This window comes from Bubalus kerabau, chromosome 15 (genome assembly GCF_029407905.1).
Source record: "Bubalus kerabau isolate K-KA32 ecotype Philippines breed swamp buffalo chromosome 15, PCC_UOA_SB_1v2, whole genome shotgun sequence".
NCBI classification, from domain to species: Eukaryota; Metazoa; Chordata; class Mammalia; order Artiodactyla; family Bovidae; genus Bubalus; species Bubalus kerabau.
In genome coordinates, this window is record NC_073638.1 from 27,531,983 (window position 1) to 27,557,712 (window position 25,730).

General features: G+C 39.3%; 1 protein-coding gene across 6 annotated transcripts in view; it reads right to left on the reverse strand.

The window, feature by feature from the left end:
* SIK3 (SIK family kinase 3) overlaps positions 1-25,730 on the reverse strand; it is a 263,967-nt gene that overhangs the window by 77,053 nt on the left and 161,184 nt on the right. For all 6 annotated transcript variants that reach the window (XM_055548187.1, XM_055548185.1, XM_055548186.1 and 3 more), the window contains exon 4: positions 2,272-2,433. In XM_055548187.1, coding sequence (XP_055404162.1) covers positions 2,272-2,433 — 162 coding nt within the window. The remainder of the gene's footprint in view (positions 1-2,271; positions 2,434-25,730) is intronic.

Here is a 25,730-nt window from a genome sequence, read left to right on the forward strand (position 1 = left end):
GTTGTCACCAATCCCTGCTTTAACACCTGGCTTTTCAATGCAAAAATTAAAAACCATGCAAATTGCCCGTGTGTGTGTGTGTGTGTGTGTGTATGTTAGTCACACAGTTGTATCCAACTCTCTGTGATCCCAGGGACTGGGGCTCACCAGGCCCCTCTCTCCATGGAATTCTCCAGGCAAGAACACTGGAGTGGGTTGCCATTTCCTTCTCTAGGGCAAATTGCCCTTAACTAAACCAAAATGGTTCTAAATTCAAAATCAAGAACAAAAACACCTAACAATTTTTTCTTGGTCTTTGGTCAGTAGAATAAGACTGGCAGAAACCCTGGGCCTTTTTTTACTCACTACCTTAATTACCAATCCAAAGAGCCCTACAATGACATTTGTGGCTGGCTGAATGACAGCCCTTCAAAGATGTCCCTGTCCTAATCCGTGGAACTTGTGAATGTGTTACGTATTTTCGCAGACAGGATTAGGTCAAGGATCTTAAACTTCATTTATTAAAAAAAGGATCTTTTTTTTTTTTTCATTTATTTACTCATTAAAAACTTTATTTATTTATCATTTATTTGGCTGTGCTGCTCTTGGTTGTGGCATTGGGATCTTCCCTCTTTGTTGCGACCTGTGGGATCTGGTTTCCTAGCCAGTGGGCCCCTGCACCGGAGTGTGAAGTCCTAGCCACTGGACTATCAGGGAGGTCACCAGGTTAAGGATCTTGAGCAGGAGAGACCATCCTGGAGGGCCCAATATAGTCACAAGGGTCCTTTCAAGAGGGAAAAAGGGGAAACAGATAAGGAGTGAAAGATGTGACAATGGAAACAGGAGGCGGAAGAGTGATGCGAGAAAAGGGCTGGAGCCAAGGAACACAGAAGGACTCCAAAAGCTGACGAAGGGAAGGACACGAATTCCCCAAAAGCCTCTAGATGGAGCCAGCCCCACCCCACCGTGACTTCAGCCCCACGCGACTTACTCCAGATTTCGGACCTCCAGGGCTGGAAGACAATACACTTATATTGCTTCAAGCCACAAAGTGTGCGGTCATTTGTTATATCAGAATAGATAATTAACACAACATTTTACTATACTTTTAAGGATTGTGAAGCTTAGTAGTATTGTTATCATTAATTCAGCTGAAGCTACAATAATGACAAAAGAGGGTTTGAAACTGTGAGGCCTTTCCCCCTGCCCAGCCTCTGTGAGAACGGTCAGCATCTAGAGAGCATTAAAGAATATAAAACAGACATAAGGGCAAAGGAAAAACTGAATTTCATGTAAGAAAAAAAAAGTATCTAATTCCTGTCTACTGTATATTGAGCAAATACAGGACTCAAAGAGCTCACAGCTGAAAAGTTCTAATCAGCCCAACTCAGATAAACATAAGGCTAGGTGAATTCCAAGGAAGTGAAAGCAGAGCCTGGAAAGTGGGCAGTTATGACACCAAAGAAACTGTCAGAAGAATCACCAACCTACATACAGGGACTCTGACCTCTCATTATAATATAAACTTGAATTCTGAATTACCATCTGGTTAAGGAGGGAGATCTTTAGAACTGCTTCTTACTTAGGTTTTTCAAGACAGTTATAGTCTAGCTACACTTCTGTTTTCTTTATGAGACTCCCTTCCTTTTTCACCTAGGAGATGAGGGACATAAAATGTAATGCCAAAAACTGCCAGAAAACAAAAATGGCTTATTTTCATATCTATAGTTTCCATATAGATTGCAGTCACTTTCTTCTATCAATAGGTGGTGAGCTTGCATTGGTTAGGCAAATGCTGGCAGTTTACTAAAACTGAAGTATGAGGAGACTGAGGCAGTGAAAAGTGCTTTTTCAGGCACTGTCAGACGAGCAGATGAATGAAATTTGAGGATGAAAAGAGATGGACTGCCTTTAAACCACGATAAGATCTATTCTTAAAACCACAGTCTTAAGAATAAGCATGCTCTGTATCAGCAATGATACAAATCAACCTTCTCAAGTGAGGGTGGGCACACAGTTTTATGAGATCTTTTTACTACTTTATTCTATGTTGTATTCCTTATTTAAAAATCACTTTTTCTTTTTTCTCCCCAACCTAGTTGCATCAGAAACTATGAGAAAAATTTACATAAGTGTATTCTGAAAGTTTATTCATTTTCAAGCCATGCACACACAAAATCCTTTTCACAATCCTTCTTTCTGAATAGATAGAAACAAGACAATTTCTTGCTTTAAGAACCTTGAAGGAAAAGCTCCTTTATGCCCATTGCACATCCTCAGCACACTTCTCACCTGCTATCTTGATATTCAGATTGGCGTCCAGGAGCAAATTTTCAGCTTTTAAATCACGATGAACAATGTTCCGACAGTGACAAAAATACACGGCTGCAACGATCTGTTTGAACTTGCGACGGGCCTCCTTTTCTGCCATCCTGCCGTGGGCCACCAGGTGGTCTGTGCCAAAGAAGAGTACCGTCAGTTCTTGTTGGGGACTGGTGTGACTTCAAAAGGTAGACAGAAGGAGGGCTGCTAGTGGGCCCAGCACAAGAGTGAGTCAAAGGCGTGAAACAAACAGATGTAACACAATGCACTCAAGCCTTGATTTGTATCTATAAAATTCATTAGTAATCAGCATTCAAACTCCATTAAGTATAAATCCCATTACATATATGTGTATAAGAGTACACTCACCCTCCCATAAGAAAGGGAGAGTAGTGAGGGACACACGTAACGGTTTTCTTCAGGGATTGTAATACTCAACATCTTCCTGCTCATAGCTCCGCTGCAAAAGTTTACATATACACAGCAAACGTGCACATGAGATAAGTATCAGTATCAGCAATATTTCCTGTGCTAAAGAGTGAGTCAAAAAGCAGAGTCCCAGTAATCAATCATTTTAGGAGAGAACAGACAGAAATCAGTCATTACTAAGGGGGGAAATCCTGCTTTACATAGGACTCTGTTCAGGCTGATCTCTTTTGCTCTCAAGTTTTACAACTTGACATAAAAATGTATGTATTTGGTGACTATTCTCTGGGATGTACAGCAATATGCCTGCATCTTTACATGTGCATTTATTGTGCTTACCAAATATTTTAAAACTATGTTATGAAGCTTTATTGATAGAAAACCAAATGAAGTTTCTACCACTTTAAATGAAATAATCCCATTGGCTATGTTGCTAAGGTACAACAAAAGAATTGACATGTGATAAGCTTTGTATATCTCTAAATCAGGCTATCTACTATGTTTAAAAAAGGAATTGGTTGATACATATCATAAGTTCTATAACTTTTTTCTAATCATGGCAGTAGGTTTATATTAAACCAATGACATGCATATCCTAACCCAGTTCTTCATCTAACAACAAATACGGGTCATGACAGCTGATAGGATTAGAAACGTTAGTGACACAGTTTGCTCTGTTTGAAATCTGTAATAGCCTCTCAGCACTATCCTTAAACCAACTGATCCAGCTTGGGAAAAGATGCATTTGCCATCATAAGCATTCTGAGATAGTGGGAAAGTGAAAAATTAGACAATATAAGTGACTATATTATTGTTTGTTTTCTAATAGTAGTTTCAGTAACACTACCCGATTGTTTTGGCACCATCTCAAACCCCCATGGGACCAGTCAGATATTTCTTTCTTTCACCACAGAGAAGAACTCTGAAATAAAATATATGCTCTAGTAAAGACTAACAAGATTAAGAGCTTAGGACAAGAAATGGGGGAAGAGGGTGTAAAGGAGAGGAGGAAAAATGATAATTCATCTACACAGCAGATTCTCAAACAATTCGAACAACATTCTGACCACAAAGATGATAAAACTTTGGAGACCAAATACAACAGTAATTTTAAGAACAATGTTATAAGTAGATTATTTATTAAGAAAGACTCCTCAAAGAAGCTGCTATAATTGTTAAGAGTTATCAATGACCCCCACACAAAATCTTTGACGCATTTCCCTCAAGAGCAATCATTATTATGGTCAAGATTACCAATTTGGTAGAAATAAAGAGAAAATAAGAAGACTTTAGCTTAGATATTAAAAGGACCAGGATACAGCTTTCCACCAGAGTTTGGAGGTGGTGATAAATGAGCTCACACATTGGTGTGTTTAGGCTCCTGGTATGATCTGTCAAATGAACTTCAAACAACACAAAAGCCTCAGAGAGGGACAAGGAGTGAACATAAGCTGCTGAAGAACTGGACATCCATCAGAAGTGGACACCGTGCACCACGGCAAGAGGCCATTCTCGAACAGTACCTGCTCCTTTGACCCACTACTGCTCTTAATCCAAGGCCTAATTATTCTAATAATGTGTTTTAGCTGCTAAACTCTGTCTAATTAAAGAGCTTTGAAGAGACAGCTATTCTTGAGAAACACAAAAATAAGCCCTTATGAAGGTTTACCATCAGAAGCTCATTTGGCCAAGCCACCCATTAATTAAAATGCCCAGGAGACATTCATCTGGCAGTAAATACTAATTACCAGAACACATCAAAGAGCTTCTTAAACACAACAGAATGATTAATTTAGCAATTTCCAAAATAAGTGATTTTCTTATATAAAAAAAAAAAACTCTTTATATTTTCCAAGTACTTTGTTTTCCTAAAATGATTGGAAAGTTCTCAAAAATGTTACACAGGCCAGGAGCTAGTGGAATGCAGACTAGTTCTGTTTTATCTCTAGAATGACACATTGGTTGTCCTTGGATGAATCATTTATACTGCCAATATCTCTATCTCTTGATCTGCTAAACAGAAATAAATTCTGTTACATGCTATGGCCAAAGAAAGAACAGCATATTTGGGACTATACTCGTACTTTGACTAAGAGTTATCATATATGACAAAATTTTAACTTCCAAAGACATTTTTTAAAAAGCTATTTAAAAAAAAAAGTTCCACTCAATACTACATAAATGCTATTTCAGCATTTGGTTAACAGATCCTAAGGATCTTTGTTCAGGATACTGTAGTGCTCAAAATTGATCTTTATTATTATACACCAACTGTCAATGTTACATGGTTCTGGTTACAAGGTATTTGAGACAGCACACTGGGAAAAACAGCTTAAATTATATAGCACTTTCACAAAAGAAGGCTTCCCTGGCGGCTCAGATGGTAAAGAATCTGTCTGCAATGCAGCAGACCTGGTTCGATCCTTGGGTCGGGAAGATCCCTTGGAGAAGGAACTGGCAACCCACTCCAGTATTCTTGCCTGGAGAATTCCATAGACAGAGAAGCCTGGCAGGCTATAGCTCATGGGGTGGCAAAGAGCTGGCCACGACTAACCAACTAACACTTTCACTTTCCCTAAAGATATCTACAGTATCCCTATAGCTATGAATATAAAAAAGATACACACAATTTACTTTTTTTTTAAAATGTGTTAGCTGTAAACATCAGATGTTTTTTCTGAGCCATTGTGTTTGATGTTTAAGTTTTTTGGGGGAGTGTTGTGTTCTTCCCCACATACAGGACCTTCATACTGGCTCAATGTCATTCAGACTCCAGCCTCTGCTTTTATTTTTGCCCATCTTATTACCACCACTCCCCCCACCTACAGCCCACAGTCCTGTTAGTTTGCTTTCGGCGTAAACCTTAGGGTCTGGTGGGTGTGCCAGGAAGCCAACAGCCTGCAGTGGTTTGCAGTCCCTGCTGAAACTGCCTTTCAGCTGCCTGCTGACAAATGGCTGCTTTATGTTCATGAATGCTCCATAGGCAAGTAGCAAAAATTCTTTCAGTTCAAATATGATATTTAACTTTTAGCGAAGAAACCCAGAGCAGGAGGCCAGCCTAGACTTAACACAAAGTCACAGTGCTGGAAAACACACTGGGGTAATTTCAGAAGGCAAATGATACAAAACAGCTCCTGAACCACTTTAACATTCAAAGTAAAACACATTTTGAAACTTGTCAGGAGACACCCAGTTGCAAGGAACTCTAAAGAGTTGTTCTGCTTCTTCTGGACAGCTTAGCGAGCTAGTTCTCCGAAATACTGGGCAAGATCCCACCCACATCACTAGTCCCAAGCAACCCACCCTGCTCGGACACTAGCTTCCTGTATTCCTAGACTTGTGCCCCCACCCACTCACCCGAGTCTAGACAATATGCAATCCGTCACAGTAAACCCCTTTTCACCATCAATTCACTACTAATCTACTTAGTTCCCACTGTACCTGCAAATTTAAAGGTATCCTCTATCATAACTTCAACCATTTCAACCCTGACAAAGATGCGGTGACTCTCAATTAGAAGGAGAAAACAGTTCTCCTGTTTTCTAGCTCTTGTTACAAGAAAACTACGAAATAAAAACTATAAAAACAAATAACAAAAAAGTAAAGAGTCCAAGTTCTCTTTCTCACTTTTCAATCACCATAAATCACTTGGCACCGGATTTCTATAATCTTTTTTATCTGTTTTTCCTTACAAAGTAAAAAAAAAAAAAAGTTAGTGACACTAAGGGATTTATATACCTCATGAAGAGTATATTATTAGAAGCAGAGGGAATGAATTCTGAAGTTTCAAAAGTATTCAAGCACCAGCATTTGTAAAGTTTGCTTCAGAATTCACTGCTTGTAATTTTGTCCCAATCTGACTCAAGAAGAAATATCTTGTGGTACATTTAGATTCTAACCTTTCAAAGAGCAAAAATACACACAAGGCAGTCTTAACGTCCCTAGACCAGCTCACTGGAGTGTCAGAGGCATGCCACTAATGGGGTAGTGGTGGGGAGCCAACATTTCTTAAAATAAGTCACTTTTCCACTATAAACAGACAGTGTCTCCATTTGTCTGCTAGGTCTACGACTCGTACCTGACCCAAACACCAGCTGAAAATGAACCTTCCCTGACAGCAGGTCAAGCAACAGGGCAGAGACTTTCCATTTTTCATGATGAAGAAATAACTCAGTCTAGAATGGGGAAAAGGCGGCTTGTGTGCTAAGCTAGGAGGCTACCTGCAAGGATCTCTGCCCATTCCAGGCTAACCACAGCTAGCAGTTCTCTGCTGTGCCACTCGGTTCTATCATTTCGTCTTTCTACACCCATGGAAACAACTTCCTGTTTATCAAACACATGCTTCTTTCCAAAAGAGCCAAGGCGAGGCCAAGATAACCCAGCTGCCTGGTAGCAGGTTAACAAGAGTGCACTCACTTAAATATCACACTGTCCCTAACCCTTGGATGCCCCGAGCTGCCAGGCACTAGAGGAAGAGGGCTTGTTATTTGTTTTTCCTTGACAAGACTCCAACTACCTCATACCAGCCTTCTCTACTTGCTGCTGCTTCTTGTTACCATCTCTTTCCTTCATCCTTCCAGTGGTCCAGGCCCCAAACCCTGCTGTTGTCTTTCCTTCTCTTTCTCCCACACCTCGCATCCAGTCCATCAGCAGATTTTATAAACTCTGCTGTCAAGACACATCCAGAACTATCCCCACCCCTCTCCCCGCCCTACTCCAGTGCCACCGATTTAGTCCAATAGCCATTATCGGCCTTCTGGATTGCTGCAAAACCTCAGAATGCTTCTCCTAACCAGTACCCCTGATTCTGCCCCTGGCCCACCGCAATCTACTCTCAAAATGACAGCCAAAGTAGCAAGCTTTTCCCCTAACCTTTTCTTTTGAAATAATTACAGATTCACAGGAAGTTGCAGAGATAGTACAGAGAAATCCCATGTATCCTTCACCCCGTTTCCTCCAATAGTCCAATCTTACATAATTATAGAACAATATCAAAAGCCAGAATTTGACATGGTTGGAATATGTGTAGACTCCTGTGTCATTTTATCATATGTATAGATTTGTGGAACTACCACTGCAACCAAGATAAATAATTATTTGGAGTTGCTCATTACTAAGCATTCTTGCAGGTATAAAAACAAAATGCATACTATTTTTTTCTATCTACCCCAAATAGTAAACCTTTTGCTTCAGTGTCCTGAGAAAACACATTTTTTTGTGTGACACACAGCCACAAGATAAGCTTTAGTTCTAAAAGCTTTAGGCTAGAACAATTTCTATTTTTTCCTATGCCTCCCTACTGCATAGAAAAGAGACCTTTGCATGTGATGAATGCTCATTAATTATAGATTAACTCTAGGAATAACTATCAGAGGATAGACTATAAACTTTTCTAAAAACTATTTTTTTTTTACTCTTTAATTTACCACTAACAAAGTTTGTAAACTAAGCATAGTTTATGTTAAGGCTATTAAAAACATGCCATTCTTTTGATATGAGGTCTATTCACATTAATGTATAAAGGAGGATTTGTTTTCTTATAGTTTCTTAAAAAAATACTTCTAGACTAAGTATAAGCCCAGGCAGCCTGTGAAACAGAATCCCATATATCCTAAAACGCCTTTTAAGAATGTCATTCAGACTTCTCAGATGCAGTAAAAGTGTTTTTCATGCTATATCAATATACTAGCCAAGGTGGGTTAGCTAATTTTGTCATACAGAGGTTCTTCTCTGATTCCTAGCATAATCTGCAGGCTCCAAGTCTAGCTCATTCTTTAAAATGATTCTTTAAAATCATGTCTCTGAAGCTTTCCCTAACATACTCATCTACCCCAGAAGAAAGTGAAAGTGACGTCGCTCAGTCGTGTCCGACTCTCTGCGACCCCACAGACTGTAGCCTACCAGGCTCCTCCGTCCATAGGATTTTCCAGGCAAGAGCATTGCAGTGGGTTGCCGTTTCCTTCTCCAGAGGATGTTCCCGACCCAGGGATTGAACCCAGGTCTTCTTCATTGTAGGCAGACGCCTTACCGCCTGAGCTACCGGGGAAGTCCTAGAAGAACTGGTCCATATTTTATATCAAATGGCATTTGGTCCATATACTCTGTAGCATCAGTGAGCAACTGCATTATAGTTGTTTCTCAACATGCATACCTCCTCCTCTAGACCAGGGGTTCTTCTTTTTTTTAAATCAGAGTATAACTGCTTTACAATGTTGTGTTAGGGTCTGCTGTACAAAATGTGAATCAGCCATAAGTATACATACCCCTCTCTCTTGAGCCTCCCTCCTACCCCACGGCCACCCCTCTAGAGCACTGAGCTGAGTTTCCTGTGCTATATAGCAGCTTCCCACCTGCTACCTATTTTAGTAGTATATATATATATATGTCTCAATGCTACTCTCTCAATCTGTCCCATCCTTTCCTTCCCCCACTGTGTCCACAAGTCCCTTCTCTAGCTCTGAATCTCTATTCCTGCCCTGAAAATATGTTCATCAGTACCATTTTTCTAGATTCCATATATATGCATTAATATACAATATCTGTTTTTTTTTAATTTCTGACCTACTTCACAGTCTGTATGACAGACTCTCAGTTCAGTTCAGTCGCTCAGTCATGTCCGACTCGTGCAACCCCATGAATCGCAGCACACCAGGCCCCCCTGTCCATCACCAGCTCCCGGAATTCACTCAGACTCACGTCCATCGAGTCGGTGATGCCATCCAACCATCTCATCCTCTGTCGTCCCCTTCTCCTCCTGCCCCCAATCCCTCCCAGCATCAGAGTCTTTTCCAATGAGTCAACTCTTTGCATGAGGTGACATACTCTAGGTTCATCCATATCACTACATATGATGCAGTTCCATTTCTTTTTATGGCTAAGTAATACTCCATTGTATATACATATCACATCTTCTTTATTCATTCATCTAGACCAGGGATTCTTAGTCCATGGATAGGTTTCCATCCACAATTCCATATAAGGTCTAGGATACTATGTATAGTGTGCTTCCGTTTGTGTGGTAAGGAAGAGGAAATACAAATATGTATGAGGGTATACATGTGTATATTTATATTTCTGAAAAGAAGTAATATTAAATGGGAAACTTCTTAAAATGGCTACTTGTAAGGGAATGGTAGTTGCCAAGCAATGGGAGAGGGGTAAATGGGGAGTTGTTATTTAATGGGTACAAAGTTTCAGTTTTAGAAGATGAAAAGAGTTCTGTGGATGGATGTTGCTGATGGTCGCACAATAATTTCAACATAATTAATGCCACTGAACTATATACTTAAAAAATGGTTACAATGGGGCTTCCCTGTTTGGTCCAGTGGTTAAGAATCCACCTCACAATGCCTGGGACACTGGTTCGATCCCTGGTCCAGGAAGATCTCACATGCCGTGGAGCAACTAAGCCTGTGTGACACAGCTACCGAAGCCGCATGCCCAGAGCCTGTGCTCTGCAGGGAGAAGCCACTGCAGAAGAAACCCAAGCACCACAGCTAGAGAGCAGCCTCCACTCGCTGCAGCTAGAGAAAGTCCATGTGCAGCAACGAAGACCCAGGGCGGCCAGACAAAAAAAAGTAAATACTTCTTAAAAGATGGTTACGATGAAAAAATGTATATATATTTAAAAAGTAAATATTTCTTAAAAAATGGTTACAATGAAAAACTATATGTATTTTACCAGGTTGTTTTTTTTTAAATCTCTCTCCCCCTCCTTACCCCCATAAATGCGCGTGCGCGCGCGCACGCGCGCGCGCACACACACACACACACACATATCAGCCCATAAAATATCAGAACATCAAAGTTTGAAAGCACACTGAATTACTATGCCTTAATTCTAAAAATGAACTAAAAATCTCTTTATATAACTCAAATATTTTAAATATTATGATTAAAATATCTTTATTTTTCTAGTAGCTTCATTTTGTCAGAAAAAGTTCACTTTCCAAAGAAGGTTAACAATAAACAGTTCAGAAAACTCTCAAAAAATATTAATATAGGAGCCACGTAAAAATATACCTTTTGCTCATTCTCTGGGGCATTTATTTTTACGTCATGATAAAATCAGCAAGATAGCTAGACAACAACTATGAATGGATATTTAGCAGTAAAGCAAAGTCATCAAACTGTAATTTTTTTAAGCATTAAGCACAGGCAGCTCCCTCATATTTTGGGCAGGTTACAAATATACATGCTAAAAAGTCTGATATTAAGAAAATAAAACAAAAGAATGAAGAACAATGAATAGGAAATTAATTAGAGAAGGAAATAGATTATTTTATGAAGTCAGTAATACTGACTTGTCAGTAAAGCCTTAAAAAACAGCTAGTTTTTCTAACCAAAGGAAGTAAATAATTTATATAACTAATATAAACTATAAACTAATTTATATACCTAAAATAGTATTTTAGTTATAAAAATATATAGAATGCTTTGAAGATTAAATAAGAAAAGCATGTTACAACAGCCACCACCCAGCACATAGCAGTGTATTCAAATAAACAATGTGACAGTGTTCTCAAACATGTGGGAGGCTGCAAGCTAACACATGTAACACCTAATATCTAGTACATGTTGCTGTTCAGTGTTCAGTCACTAAGTCCTGTCCGACTCTTTATGACCCCATGCAAGCCAGGATTCCTGTTCTTCACTGTCTCTCAGAGTTTGCTCAAACTCATGTCCATTGAGTCGGTGATTGCAACCAACCATCTCATTCTCTGTTATTCCCTTCTCCTCTGGCCTTCAATCTTTCCCAGAATCAGGGTCTTTTCCAATGAGTCAGTTCTTCACATCAGATGGCCAAAGTATTGCAGCTTCAGCTTCAGCAACAGTCCTTCCAATGAATATTAAGGGTTGATTTCCTATAGGATTGACTGGCTTGATCTCCTTGCAGTCCAAGGAACTCTAAGAGCCTTCTCTAGCACCACAGTTCAAAAGCATCAATTTTTCAGCGCTTAGCCTTCTTTATGGTCTAACTCTCATATCTGAACACAACTACTGGAAAAACCATAGTTTTGACTAGAGGGACCTTTGTCGGCAAAGTGATGTCTCTGCTTCTTAATACGCTGTCTCGCTTTGTCATAGCCTTCCTTCCAAGGAGCAAGCGTCTTTTTACTTCATGGCTTCAGTCACCACCTGCAGTGATTCTGGAGCCCAAGAAAATAAAATCTGCCACTGTTTTCATTTTTTCCCCATCTAGTTGCCATGAAGTGATGAGACTGGATGCCATTAGTTTTTTGAACATTGAAGTTTAAGCCAGTTTTTTCAGTCTCTTCTTTCACCTTCATCAAGAGGCTCTTTAGTTTCTCTTCACTTTCTGCCATAAGGGTGGTATCATCTGCATATCTGAGGTTGTTGATTTTCTTCCAGCAATCTTGATTCCAGCCTGGGACTCATCCAGTGTGGCATTTTGCATGATGTGCTCCGCATATAAGTTAAATAAGCAGGGTGACAATACACAGCATTGCATACTCCTTTCCCAATTCTGAACCAGTCAACAACCATTTTGTTTAATGTCCGGTTCTAACTGTTGCTTCTTAACTTTCATACAGGTTTCTCAGGAGGCAGGTAAAGCATTCCCATCTCTATTCCCATCTGCTATTCCCATCTCTTTAAGAACTTTCCAGTTTGTTGTGATCCACACAGTCAAAAGCATTAGTGTAGTCAATGAAGCAGTAGATGTTTTCTAGAATTCTCTTATTTTTTCAATGATCCAGTGGATGTTGGCAATTTGATCTCTGGTTCCTCTGCCTTTTCAAAACACAGCTTGTACATCTGAAAGTTCTCGGTTCACTTATTGCTGAAGCTAAGCTTGAAGGATTTTGAGCAGTATCTTGCTAGCATATGAGATGAGCACAATTGTGTGGTAGTTTGGACATTCTTGGCATCGCCCTTCTTTGAGACTGGAATGAGATCTGACCTTTTCCAGTCCTGTAGCCATTGCTGAGTTTTCCAAATTTGCTGGCATAATGAATGCAGCACTTTAACAGCATCGTCTTTTAGGATTTGAAATAGCTCAACTGTAATTCCATCACCTACACTTGCTTTGTTTGCACTAATGCTTCCTAACACCCACTTGACTTCAAACTCCAGGATGTCTGGCTCTAGGTGAGTGACCACACTATCATGGTTATCCAGGTCATGAAGACCTTTCTTGTACAGTTCTTCTGTGTATTCTTGCCACCTCATCTTAATCTCTTTTGTCTTAATCTCTTACGTCTCTGTTAGGTCCTTACTGTTTCTGTCCTTTATTGTGTCCATCTTTGCATGAAATGTTCCCTAGGTATCTATAATTTTCTTGAAGAGATCTCTAGTCTTTCCCATTGTATTGTTTCCTCTATTTCTTTGCATTGTTCATTTAAGAAGAAAATGAACAATGCATCTTATCTCCCCCTTGCTGCTATTCTTTGGAACTCAGCATTCAGTTGGGTATATCTTTCCCTTTCTTCTTTGCCTTGCACTTCTCTTCTTTTCTCAGCCATTTCTAAAGCCTCTAGTTAGACAATTTGGTCTTTTCCATTTTCTACTCTGTTGGTGTCTGAGAATCCCATAGCATAAATAAATGGCTGTGTGAGAACTTCTGGGTTCCATACATGTTGGCACCTTTAGGAAATGTTATTTTTAAGGCTCTGAGAATGTCCATAATAAATCATACACACTTCAACACAGTACTGTTAAGTTAATAATTTATTTTAAATGCCTATGAATTCTGCCTGGTATTCAGGAAACTTTTCTTGATAAAGTGCTGGATTTATGACTTCATGGTCTCAAATAGGAAGTCTGGGGATGTATATCTTAAGAAATCATTCTGTGGAAATTTAAAATTATGAGTTTAGTGGTTTACAAAACTAACCAGTTTCTCAGTTCTGTTTGTAAAGTTAAACAGACCCACATTGTCATGGCTGCCCCTTTATAATATAGTGCCAAACAGTATGCAATAATCATTTCAATAAATCAATTGAATGAGCAATAAATGCTCATTCAATAACCATTTATTGAAGAGTATTACATTGCTTCAGCACTTCCCTATGGCTCAGCGGTAAAGAATCCGCCTGTCAATGCAGGAGACACAGGTTTGATCCCTGGGTCAGGAAGATCCCCTGGAGAAGGAAACGGCAACCCAAGTATTCTTGCCTGGAAAATCCCATAGACACAGGAGCCTGGAGGGCTACAGTCCTTGGAGTTGCAAGGAGTCGGACCTGACTTAGTGACTGTGCAATGCAATGCCAATTACATTGCTTAGAATTCATAGTCTTTAATAAGTCTATCTCTGTTGTTATCCAGAAAACAAAAAGGTATTTTTCCTTCCATGTCAAAAACTCCTTGAGCTAAAATGTGTATGGAATAACATGAAAATTCCATGTCTTACTTGGTTATCTTTGTGAAACAATGAAATAAATTTGTTAGACACTGCATTAAACAGTGAACACACAGATAAGATTCAAATGTCACAATGTGATCTAGTGACATTCTTTCATTCACTTTGTCTTTCATTCAACAGATCAAAAAATATTTAATAAGCATATATTCTCTATGGGAACTATTCTAAGTACTGTTTATTAGCCGGGCTCAAAATTTACAAAGTCCTTACTCTTATGAGGCTTATAGTTTATGAGGCTTTATATACATCTGTTGTCAATAAAAACCAAGGAGAAGAATAAAGCAGAGAAGGAACTAGAGAGTAGTGGGCCAATAGGAAGAGTGAGATTTCAGGCAGTATGGCTAGCAAAGTGAAGTGGAGTCGCTCAGTCGTGTCCCACTCTTTTCGACCCCATGGACTGACTGTAGCCTATCAGGCTCCTCCGTCCATGGGATTTTCCAGGCAAGAATACTGGAGTGGGTTGCCGTTTCCTTCTCCAGGGGATCTTCCCGACCCAGGGATTGAACCCGGGTCTCCCGCATTGTAGGCAGACGCTTTACCATCTGAGCCACCAAAGAAGTCCTCTCTAATAAGGTAACATTTGATAGGAGACCTGAAGGAAATGGATGAGAGAGCCATGTAGATATCTGGGGAGAGTATTTTGGGAAGAAGAAATGGAATATATAAAGACCTTAAAGAGGGAACATATCCAGAGTTTAACAAACAAGAAAGAGATGTCAATATGAAAAGGCAGGAGAGTAGTAGGTGCTGAGGTCACAGAGGCTGCTGGAGACCACATAACACAGAGGTTTATAGACTGTGCACTTATTCCAAACAGATGAAAAAGAGTGAAAGTGAAAGTCGCTAATTCATGTCCAACTCTTTGTGACCCCATGAACTATACAGTCCATGGAATTCTCCAGGCCAGCATACTGGCCTAGTATGGAGTGGGTAGCCTATTCCTTCTTCAGCATCTTCCCAACCCAGGAATCGAACCAGGGTCTCCTGCATTGCAGGCAGATTCTTTACCAGCTGAGCTACCAGGGAAGCCCAAACAGAAGAGAAAGCTGATAGAAGTAGAGAGGTGAGTGGGAACATTCCACTTTTACTTTAAAAGAACCACTCTAGCTGCCATAGAGGAATCAGAGCAGATTCAGAGAGACTGGATAAAGGCTACTGCAGTAATCCTAGCAAGAGATGACTATGACTTCAGTCAGGGTGGTATTGGTTGAGGTGATGATAAGTGACCAGATTCAGCAAATATTCTGAAGGCAGAGTCACCGCGATTTACTGACAGCTCTGGTCTGAGGTATGAAAGTAAAAGAGAAATTAAGTATGACTCTAGAAGCTTCTGGTGTGAGGAGCTAGATGCACAGAGTTGTGGTTATTGAGAGAGGAAAGACTGGTGAAAAGAAAAAGTTGGTGAATGGAAACCAAGAGTTCAGTCTGCACATGTTAAGATATATGGTCCATCAGACCAAGGGGAGATATCGAGCAAACAGCTGAGTATATAAACCAGGAATTCAGAGAACAAGTCAGACTGGAGTCTTAAAATTTGGAAGTCAGCAGTTGCATGGTCATAAAAATCAACAAGGGAGTAGATGTGCATAGAAGAAAAGAGGTCCAAGCAACTGAACCAGGCAGCACTCCAAAATTTAGATGTCAGGAAGATGAGGAGGATCTGGCAAAAGAACCACCAAGAAAAGTGATCAGTCAAGAGACTACTGTCTGAATTACTCAGTCTAGTGTAAGTCAATGACACAGAAACATAAAAGAAAAAAATAAAAAGAAAAACTTACTGCAAACAGTGCTACAGTAAAGGTGTGCTCAGAGGAAGAAGGAAAAAGGCAATAAATCTCTAGCACAATCAGGGCAGAGTTCTCAGAAAGCATAACATTTTGAGAAGGGTTATAAAAGTTGAGTAGCAACTAATGGGGCAAAGAAGCATGGCTGGGCTTTTGTATCATGTGTTCTTACACCTCCCAAACAATTTCTCTGTGGACAACAAGCCCTTTAGAGACCTTGTGAAGAAAAAAAAGGACAGTACTCTATATGGGATTAGGAAATTTAAGTCCCCACTAACTTCATACTAGGAACATGTGAGGGCATCTGGTAAACCCCTTTCTGTCTCTTTTGCCTTCACATTTATCAATGTGTCTGACTCTTTGTGACCCCATGGACTATACAGTCCATGGAATTCTCCAAACCAGAATACTGGAGCGAGTAGCCATTCCCTTCTCCAGCGGATCTTCCCCACCCAGGAATCGAACCAGGATCTCCTGCATTGCAGGAGGATTCTTTACCAGCTGAGCTACCTGGGAACTCCCTTATCAAAGACAGTGAAACTCATTTCACAGTCCACAGCTCCACACAGAGTCTGCTAGTTGCTTAGGCAATGGTCATAGCCTCAAGGATAATTTATCTGATAATTTAACCTGTTTACCTGAACCTTGTCTCCAGTGACCTATAACTCCACCAAAATTCAGCAGGTTTCTTATGGCCACACCTTGCACTTGTGTCTGCCTGATAGTTTTATACCTCTGAAATTCTAAACTTCAATAGTATACGCCCCTCTCTCTCAATATAACCTTCTAGATCAGCAATGTTGAATAGAAATAAAATGTGAGCCATTTACATAATTAAAGGTTTTCTAGTAGTCACATTTTAAAAAATGATTCATTTTGAAATTAATTTAAAGGATTTATTTTATTTTAACCAATATATCAAAAATATAATCACTGAAACATGTAAAACACATGCATACTGGCAATGAGAGGTTATCTTCTTTCTTTCATACTAAGTCTTCAACTCCAGTGTGTATTTTACACTTACAGCATATATTTCAAGCCAGACATTGCCTATAGTCAAGGCAAAATATAATTTTACAAAAATAAGAACTGGGTTCAATGGGAAAATGTTTTACACTGTGTATAATAAAGAACTGGCCTTGCCCAATATGATAGCCTGGCTTTATCCTTTGGCTTCCAGAGGTCTGGGCCTTTGGAGTGTATGCTTCACGGGAGTGTCTCTGCCTGGGGACCTTGGATCATACCAGGTAGTCTAACAAGATGAGTTAGCAAGGGACTGGCCATACCCACATAGTCTTAGGGTGTGAGCCAGCCATACTAGAACAAACAATGTGACTTAGGGTGGGAGCTTTGGGTCAGCTGGCCTGGAGAAAGAGGTCAACCATGCAAGTATTCAGTCAGTCAATCAACCTTTCCTATGTAAAACAGAAACTCTGAACACAGAGGCTCAGGTGAGCTTCTCTATGGACAAGACTCTGCATACTATCACATATCAACACCAGGAGAGTAAGACATTCTATGGGGAGAGGAAAACAAAAGTTCTATGTTTGGTACTTCTCATGGACTCTGTGCTTCTTCCCTTAGATGATTTTAATCTGAATCCTTTCGTTGTAATAAACTGTAACTGTGAGTTAAATAGCTTTCAGTGACTTCTATGAGTACTTTTAGAAAATCATCAAAGGTGACGGTGGTACTGGGAAATTTCTGAACTTGCAGGTGGCGCCAGAAAAGAGGATGGACTTGGGTGCTCAACTTTGAAGCTCGCTAACTCTCTGAGTTCTCCTAAAACTGCTTCGGTTTTTTACATGTTAATTCAATTCAAAATTCAGCTCCTCAGCTGCACTATCTATGAATACATTTCAAATGCACACGGTGGCTACAGTACTGGGTACACTTTCAGACTTTCATCTCTTTGATCTTGTTATGCCCAACACACTTGCTTTTTAACTTCATCTAGATCTCTAGTGTTTAAAATTCCTCCTATTTACGATCATTCAACCTGATCTCACTTGCCTCCCTTTGAGCCTAAGCCCAATAACCCACACATTATTTACTTTATTGCTAGTGGTTTGAATTTCTTTGCCAACTGTCTCTCAAATTATTGCACATGATTTTAAGTCATGTTAGTTACATCTCATAAAAATGTTTAGAATATTGCCTGGTATATAATGATGCTGTGGACATGTTGTACAAGTCTTTAAACTGACTAGCACTTTACAAACGCTCATATAATCCTCACAACAACCTTTGGAGATAAGCGGTGTCTTCATCATCATCATTAGTATTACTATTATTATTATCTTCATTTTAAATACAGAGGCAGTGAGGTTAAAAATTTTGCCCACTATTACAAAGGCAGTAAGTAAAGGAACTGGGATTTGAATCACAGCAGTCGGACTCTATCCATATTCTTAACCACTAACAATGCCACTTTAACTCTATCTATAATCCATTTCTCTACCCCCATGGGCATTACTCATCAGACAATTCTCAGTTCTCATCTGTCTTACTGCAGTAGCCTTCTAAGTGCTCTTGCAGACCCCTCTCCTTCAAATATATCCTTATATTGCCATCAAAATATCCTTTCTTAAACAAGTCAAACTGATTTTTGGCCCTTGCTTAAAGCTCTCCATAGCTCACTATTATCTAATAACAGAAGAAACTCTTAGTGGCCACAGACTTATTTATTTAAATGAAATCTTATGTAGAAATCAATTTAATTTCTATTTAAATGAAATTTTATGTGGCATATTGGGCATTGGAGAAGGAAATGGCAGCCCACTCCAGTGTTCTTGCCAGGAGAATCCCAGGGACGGGGGAGCCTGGTGGGCTACCGTCTATGGGGTCGCACAGAGTCGGACATGACTGAAGTGACTTAGCATAGCATAGCATAGCATAGCATAGCATAGCATAGCACAGCATATTGGGTATAAAAGCAGAAATGCTCCTGTTGAATATGAGGGAAACATGGGAGTAGGCTGAATATATTTATGGGCAAAGCATGATTCTCTAGCTGGGCCTCACATAACCTCTTTCTCAGAGATAGCACATTACACATTTCCAAATAACCCTCAGAACTTTTGGGATAACCTGAAAACCACTAGTCTATCACTTAATCCTCTGAGAAACTAGTTCTAGTTCTGTGAATACACTAACTTGTCACATGCTTTAGGGTCTTTATATATGTTATCCCTCTGGAAAGGTCATTTCGACTCGGCAAACTTCTCATACATGAAAACTCTGTTCAAGCTTTACTTCCTTCACAAAGACTTCTCTAACCTACTCTTTACTCCAACAATTGCAAACAGTGCTCCCCATCTTCATCACATTCCTAAATGAAGGTGTCCTGATTACATACGAAATAGTACTTGAAACTGAAGAAAATATTCCCGATATGGTGTGACTGCCACTAAGGTAAGCTCACTACAACTCTTTTAGCAAATCTGAAATTGAACTTGGAATTAGGAGCCAACTACTATTTGAAGCAGTTTGGTGTTTTGATTAGCCAAGGACTCTGGGATAAAGTTCCTCACTAACATTTACACCTAGAGCAGAAACTTCCAAGTATCATTATTCATCACTTCAAGTAACCATGCAAAACTCTGGATCAAACCAACCATCTATGTTCTTCACTCCGATATCGAAGCTGCCAAGAACTGCTAACAAACACGGAAGACAAGCCACAGCAGAGTTAATTAAGATCAACAGCTGCCAGCCTGTTCGAGCTGCCTATAAATCCTTCAACTTGTCTCCCGCAGCTATCTCTTTCATTTCCTTTAGTTGCTGTTTCAAGATCTCATCTCACCGTACAAGTGATTTTCTTCTTAAAAATTAGTGACTAGGTATTCAGATTCTAAATCTTAATCTCCCAAGTATCGATCTCACACAAATACTTCAGCAAATTTACCAGCCTTCAACTCTATGTCTACCCACTTCCTCTCCTCTCACACAAAACTAATCCCTCACTATGTACTAGAATGTATCCCCTTGTATCTCTGTGGTAGTTACCAACTCTCTCTCATTCCTTCCCATTATAGCTGACTTTCTCAAGAGTCATTTGAGAAATGACTTCTAAGTACTAGCCTTCAAAGTATGGGACTGATTCTTATCTCAGTAGATGCTCTAGGGATTATAACATGCATCTTAATTTATCACAGTCTACTTCAAATTAATGCTGGCTTGATTTAGGTAAAATACAGAACGTTACTCCAACAGAACTCCATTTCCTCAAACTTCTTCTAGATACTTACATCAATCTCTGCTAGAAATCCAGAAATAGTGTCATAGTTACTTTAAGTCACTTTATGCCTTTTAAAGAAATTAAGAGAATAAAAGAGGGAAAAGTTATATTTATATACTCCTTTATTTCCTATACATTCATCTTTCCTGATTTTCTTCATTTTCTCCTGTGGCTATGGGTTACCGTTTGGCATTACTTGCTTTCAGTCTGAGCATTTCCTTTGGGATGGCTTATAACAGCAGATCTGCTTATACAAGAAACTCTCTGTCTTTATTAATAGTTATTTAGAAATGACTTAATTTTGCCTTCATTTAAAAGGATATTTTTGCTAGATACAAAATTTATGGTTCAGTTTTTTATTTCGGCATTTTAAACATGTCAATCCACTGCCTCCATTTTTTCTGATGAGAATCCAGCTATAAATCATATTGCTTTTACCCCATATGTGATGAGTCAATTTTCTCTTGCTGCTTCAAGATTCTCTTTGTCTTTTAGCAAACTGACAATGATGTGTCTAGATGTAGATCTTTTTGCAGTTATCCTACTTGAGATTCAATGAGCTTCTTGAGACCATAAATTAATGTTTCATAATACACTTTAAAAATCTCTGCCCACTATTTCTTCAAATATTCTTTCCGTCCCTTTCTCCTTTCCTTTTGGAATTCCCAATATAAATATGTTGGTAAACTTGATCTTGTTTCACAGATTTCAAAGGTTGTGATTATTTTTCTTCAATGGTCTTCTCTCTGTTCTTCAGATTGGATTATTTCTGTTGATAGTTCCTCAGGGTTTTGGTTTTGTTTTTTTTTTTCCTGCCACCTAAAATCTGCTCTTGAACTCAACTAGTGTATTTTTCATCTCAGTTATTGTGCTTTTCTAGAATTTCCATTTTCTTCTTTTTTAATAGCTTCTAAATCCTTACTGAGATTCCTTATTTGTTAAGTTGTTGTCATCATATTTTCTGTTAGTTATTTAAACATGATTTCTTTGTTTGGACAAATTTAATAACTGCCAGAAGTTTTCGCTAAAAGCAACATCTAAGCTCACTCAGAGAAAATTTCCATTGACTATTTTTCTTTCTGATTTTGGATCACATGTTCCCAGGTTTTCTTTTCTCCCTCTTTCAGGTTTTTTTAAGGAAATTATAAAATTTATTTTTAATTGAAGAATAATTGCTCCACAATATTGTGTTGGTTTCTGCCATACATTAACAGGAATCAGCCATAGTCTCTTTCAGTTTTATTGTGGTATAACTGACATAGAGCACTATATAAGTTTAAGGTGTGTAGCACCATGATTTGACTTACGTACATCATGAAATGATTACCACAATAATTTTAGTGAACACTCATCATCTCATATAGAGTCATATAGACACAAAGTTAAAAAACTAGAAAATAAAATGTTTTGTGATGAGAACTCAGGATTTACGGTCTTAACAACTTTCATACATAACATAAAACAGTGTTAATTTATCATATTGTACATTTACATTTCTACTACTCACATACAACTGAAGTCTACTTTTTCACTGCCTTCAGTCAATCCCTACTCCCCTGAAACTTTTTAAAATAAAAGTATCATAGAGAACACATTTAACCAATGCTAGATTACTACTTTCCCCTGAGGACTATTGTTCCTGTTGCTCATCCTTGTTGTTTTTAGGAACCCTCTAAGAAATAAGAGGGTTGAGAATCTTTCTCTCTGTGGTATGTAGCCATTGATATCTCTGCTAGTTTTTAAAGTTCTTGCTTTTATTTTTTAGGATGGCTTCCTGGAGCTCATTCCTATGTCTACATCACTTAGTCGTCAAGACAGCAGAACTTTCACTTTCTGCTGACAAATTTATTGGTGGATTCAGGAGTTCATTCAAAGTTCAGAAAGTTTCAAAGTCAGCCTCAGCTATAAACTCTGCTGGGCTCTCTCAGGACTTGCTAGTAGATGCCAGTCCCCTGGTAAACCAGAAATGAATGGAGAAGGGTATCCTACTCTGTTATGGTTCTCTCAGTAACAAGGTCTTCCTACTAGATTACTGGCTAGTGGGCCATACGCTCACCCCCAGCAAGGCCACAATACTAGCTAGCAAGGCCTTGAGCCCCCGACATTCATTTTCTACCAAAATTACTATTTTCACTGACAACACAACTGAGCATGGGTTTTTCATCTTTCATTCCAAATCAAGTCAGCTGCCTCTGGCAACAAAAATGCTGGTCTTAAGGCCAGCCCACCCTTGATCACACCGTTTCCCCTAGAGGAAGAGGTGAAAGATGTAGGGGCTCAGGCAAGAAAGCCAAGCCTCCCATTGTTCTTATCACAAGCTAAAAGCTTTTCATAAATTAAGCTTCTCGATTTGATGTTTGCTATTCATTCATTTACAGAACCCTAAATGAGTGTTTCTGACTATTTAGTCTAGTTTTATATTTCTTCATTGGAGAGAAGATATTCTTGACTCTGATACTGTCACTTTTCAGTTAAGTTCAGTTGCTCGGTCGTGCCCGACTCTTTGTGACCCCGTGGACTGCAATGCACCAGGCCTCCCTGTCCATCACCAAATCCCAAAGCTTGCTCAAACTCATGTCCATCAAGATGGTCATGCCATCCAACCATCTCATCCTGTCATCCCCTTCCCCTCCTGACTTCAGTCTTTCCCAGCATCGGGGTCTTTTCCAATGAGTCAGTTCTTCGCATCAGAAGGCCAAAGTATTGCAGCTTTAGCTTCAGCATCAGTCCCTCCAATGAATATTCAGGACAGATTTCCTTTAGGATTGACTGGTTGGATTGCCTTGCAGTCCAAGGGCCTCTCAAAGAGTCTTCTCCAACACCACAGTTCAAAAGCATCAATTTTTTGGCATTCAGCTTTCTTTATGGTCCAACTCTCACATTCCATAGACGACTACTGGAAAAACCAAAGCTTTGGAGAAGGAAAGGGCAACCCACTCCAGTACCCTTGCCCGGAAAATCCCATGGACGGAGGAGCCTGGTGGATGGGGTCAAAAAGAGTCAGACACGACTAAGCAACTTCACTCACTTAACTAGACGGACCTTTTTTGGCAGAGTAATGTCTCTGCTTTTTAATATGCTGTCTAGGTTGGTCATACCTTTTCTTCTAAGAAGCAAGCATCTTTTAATTTCATTGCTGCAGTCACCATCTGCAGAGATTTTGGAGCTCAAGAAAATAAAGTCTGTCACTGTTTCCATTGTTTCCCTGTCTATTTGCCATGAAGTGATGGGATGGGATGCCATGATCATAGTTTTTTAATGTTGTTTTAAGCCAACTTTTTCACTTTCCTCTTTCACTTTCATCAAGAGGCTCTTTAGTTCTCTCTGCTTTCTACCATAAGGGTGGTGTCATCTGCATATCTGAGGTTATTGATACTTCTCCTGCGAATCTTGATTCCAGCTTGTGCTTCATCCAGCTTCGCATTCTGCATGATGTACACTGCATGGAAGTTAAATAAGCAGGGTGACAATATACAGCCTTGACATACTTCTTTCCCAATTTGGAACCAGTCTGTTGTTCCAATTCTGATTCTAACTGTTGCTTCCTGACCTGCATACAAATTTCTCAAGAGGCAGGTCAGGTGGTCTGGTATTCCCATCTCTTTCAGAATTTTCCACAGTTTATTGTGATCCACACAGTCAAAGGCTTTACCATAGTCAATAAAGCAGAAGTAGATGTTTTTCTCAAACTCTCTTGCTTTCTTGATGATCCAACAGATGTTGGCAACTTGATCTCTGGTTCCTCTGCCTTTTCTAAAACCAGCTTGCACATCTGGAAGTTGTTGGTTCATGTACTGTTGAAGCCTCGCTTGGAGAATTTTGAGCATTACTTTGCTAGCCTGTGAGATAAGTGCAATTGTGCAGTAGTTTGAACATTCTTTGGCATTCCCTTTCTTTGAGATTAGAATGAAAACACCTTTTCCAGTCCTGTGGCCACTGCTGAGTTTTCCAAATTTGCTGGCACATTGAGTACAGCACTTTCACAACATCATCTTTTAGGATTTAAAATAGCTCAACTGGAACTCCATCACCTCCAACTAGCTTTGTTCGTAGTGATGCTTCCTAAGGCCCACTTAACTTCACATTCCAGGATGTCTGGCTCTAGGTGAGTGATCACACCATCATGGTTATCTGGGTCTTTTTTGTATAGTTCGATGTATTCCTGCCACCTCTTCTTAACATCTTTTGCTTGTTAGGTCCCTACTGTTTCTGTCCTTTATTGTACCTGTATTTATGAGAAATGTTCGCTTGGTATCTCTAATTTTCTTGAAGAGATCTCTAGTCTTTCCCATTCTATTGTTTTCCTCTATTTTTCTCCATTGATTACTGAGGAAGACTTAATATCTCTCCTTGCTATTCTTTGTAACTCTGCATTCAGATGGGTATACGTTTCCTTTTCTCCTTTGCCTTTAGCTTCTCTTCTTCTCTCAGCTATCTGTAAGTCCTCCTTAGACAACCATTTTGCCTTTTTGCATTTCTCTTTCTTGGGGATGGTCTTGATCATCACCTCCTTTACAATGTCATGAATCTCCATCCATAGTTCTTCAGGCACTCTGTCCATCAGATCTAACTCCTTGAATCTATTTGTCACTTCTACTGTATAATCGTAAGGGATTTGATTTAGGTCATACCTGAATGTTCTAGTGGTATTCCCTACTTTCTTCAATTTAAGTCTGAATTTTGCAATAAAGAGTTCATGATCTGAGCCACAGTAAGCTCCTGGTCTTGTTTTTGCTGACTGTATACAGCTTTGGCTGCAAAGAATATAATCAATCTCATTTCGGTATTGACCATATGGTGATGTCCAAGCTTAGAGTTATCTCTTGTGCAGTTGGAAGAGGTTGTTTGCTATGACCAGTGCGTTCACTTGGCAAAACTCAGTTAGCCTTTGCCCTGCTTCATTTAGTACTCCAAAGCCAAACTCACCTGTTACTCCAGGTATTGCTGACCTCCAACTTTTGCATTCCAGTCCCCTATCATGAAAAGGACATTTTTTTGGTGTTAGTTCTAGAAGGTCTTGTATGTGGTCACAGAACCATTCAACTTCAGCTTCTCTGGCATTAGTAACTGGGGCACAGACTTGTATTACTGTGATATTGAATGATTTGCCTTGGAAACGAACAGAGTTCTTCTGTCATTTTTGAGACTGCACCCAAGTACTGCATTTCAGACTCTTCTGTCGACCGTCACTTTTATATATTTTCAATGATTATGTCAATATGTATTTTAGAATTGAGTTCTATATAATATTTATGCACTCATAGCTCACCGCATTACATTCTGATTTCTGTTCCTACTACACTGGTGAAACAGCTCTCTTTAAGAATACTGAGAACATCATCACAAAGCCAGAAGTTACTTTTCTGTCCTTATTGTAGTTGACTTTTCTACAACATTTAACAGTACTACTTTTAAAATTTTCTATTTTCCTTAGCTTTTTAAATATTAATTTATTTAAATTGGAGGATAATTACAATATTGTGGTGGTTTTTGCCATACCACAATCGTCTTTCATCAACAGTGGCTTTTTCATATTTTGTGGCCTCATTTTCAACTTAAATACTGATGGTATGAAGGGTTTCACCCTTAAACC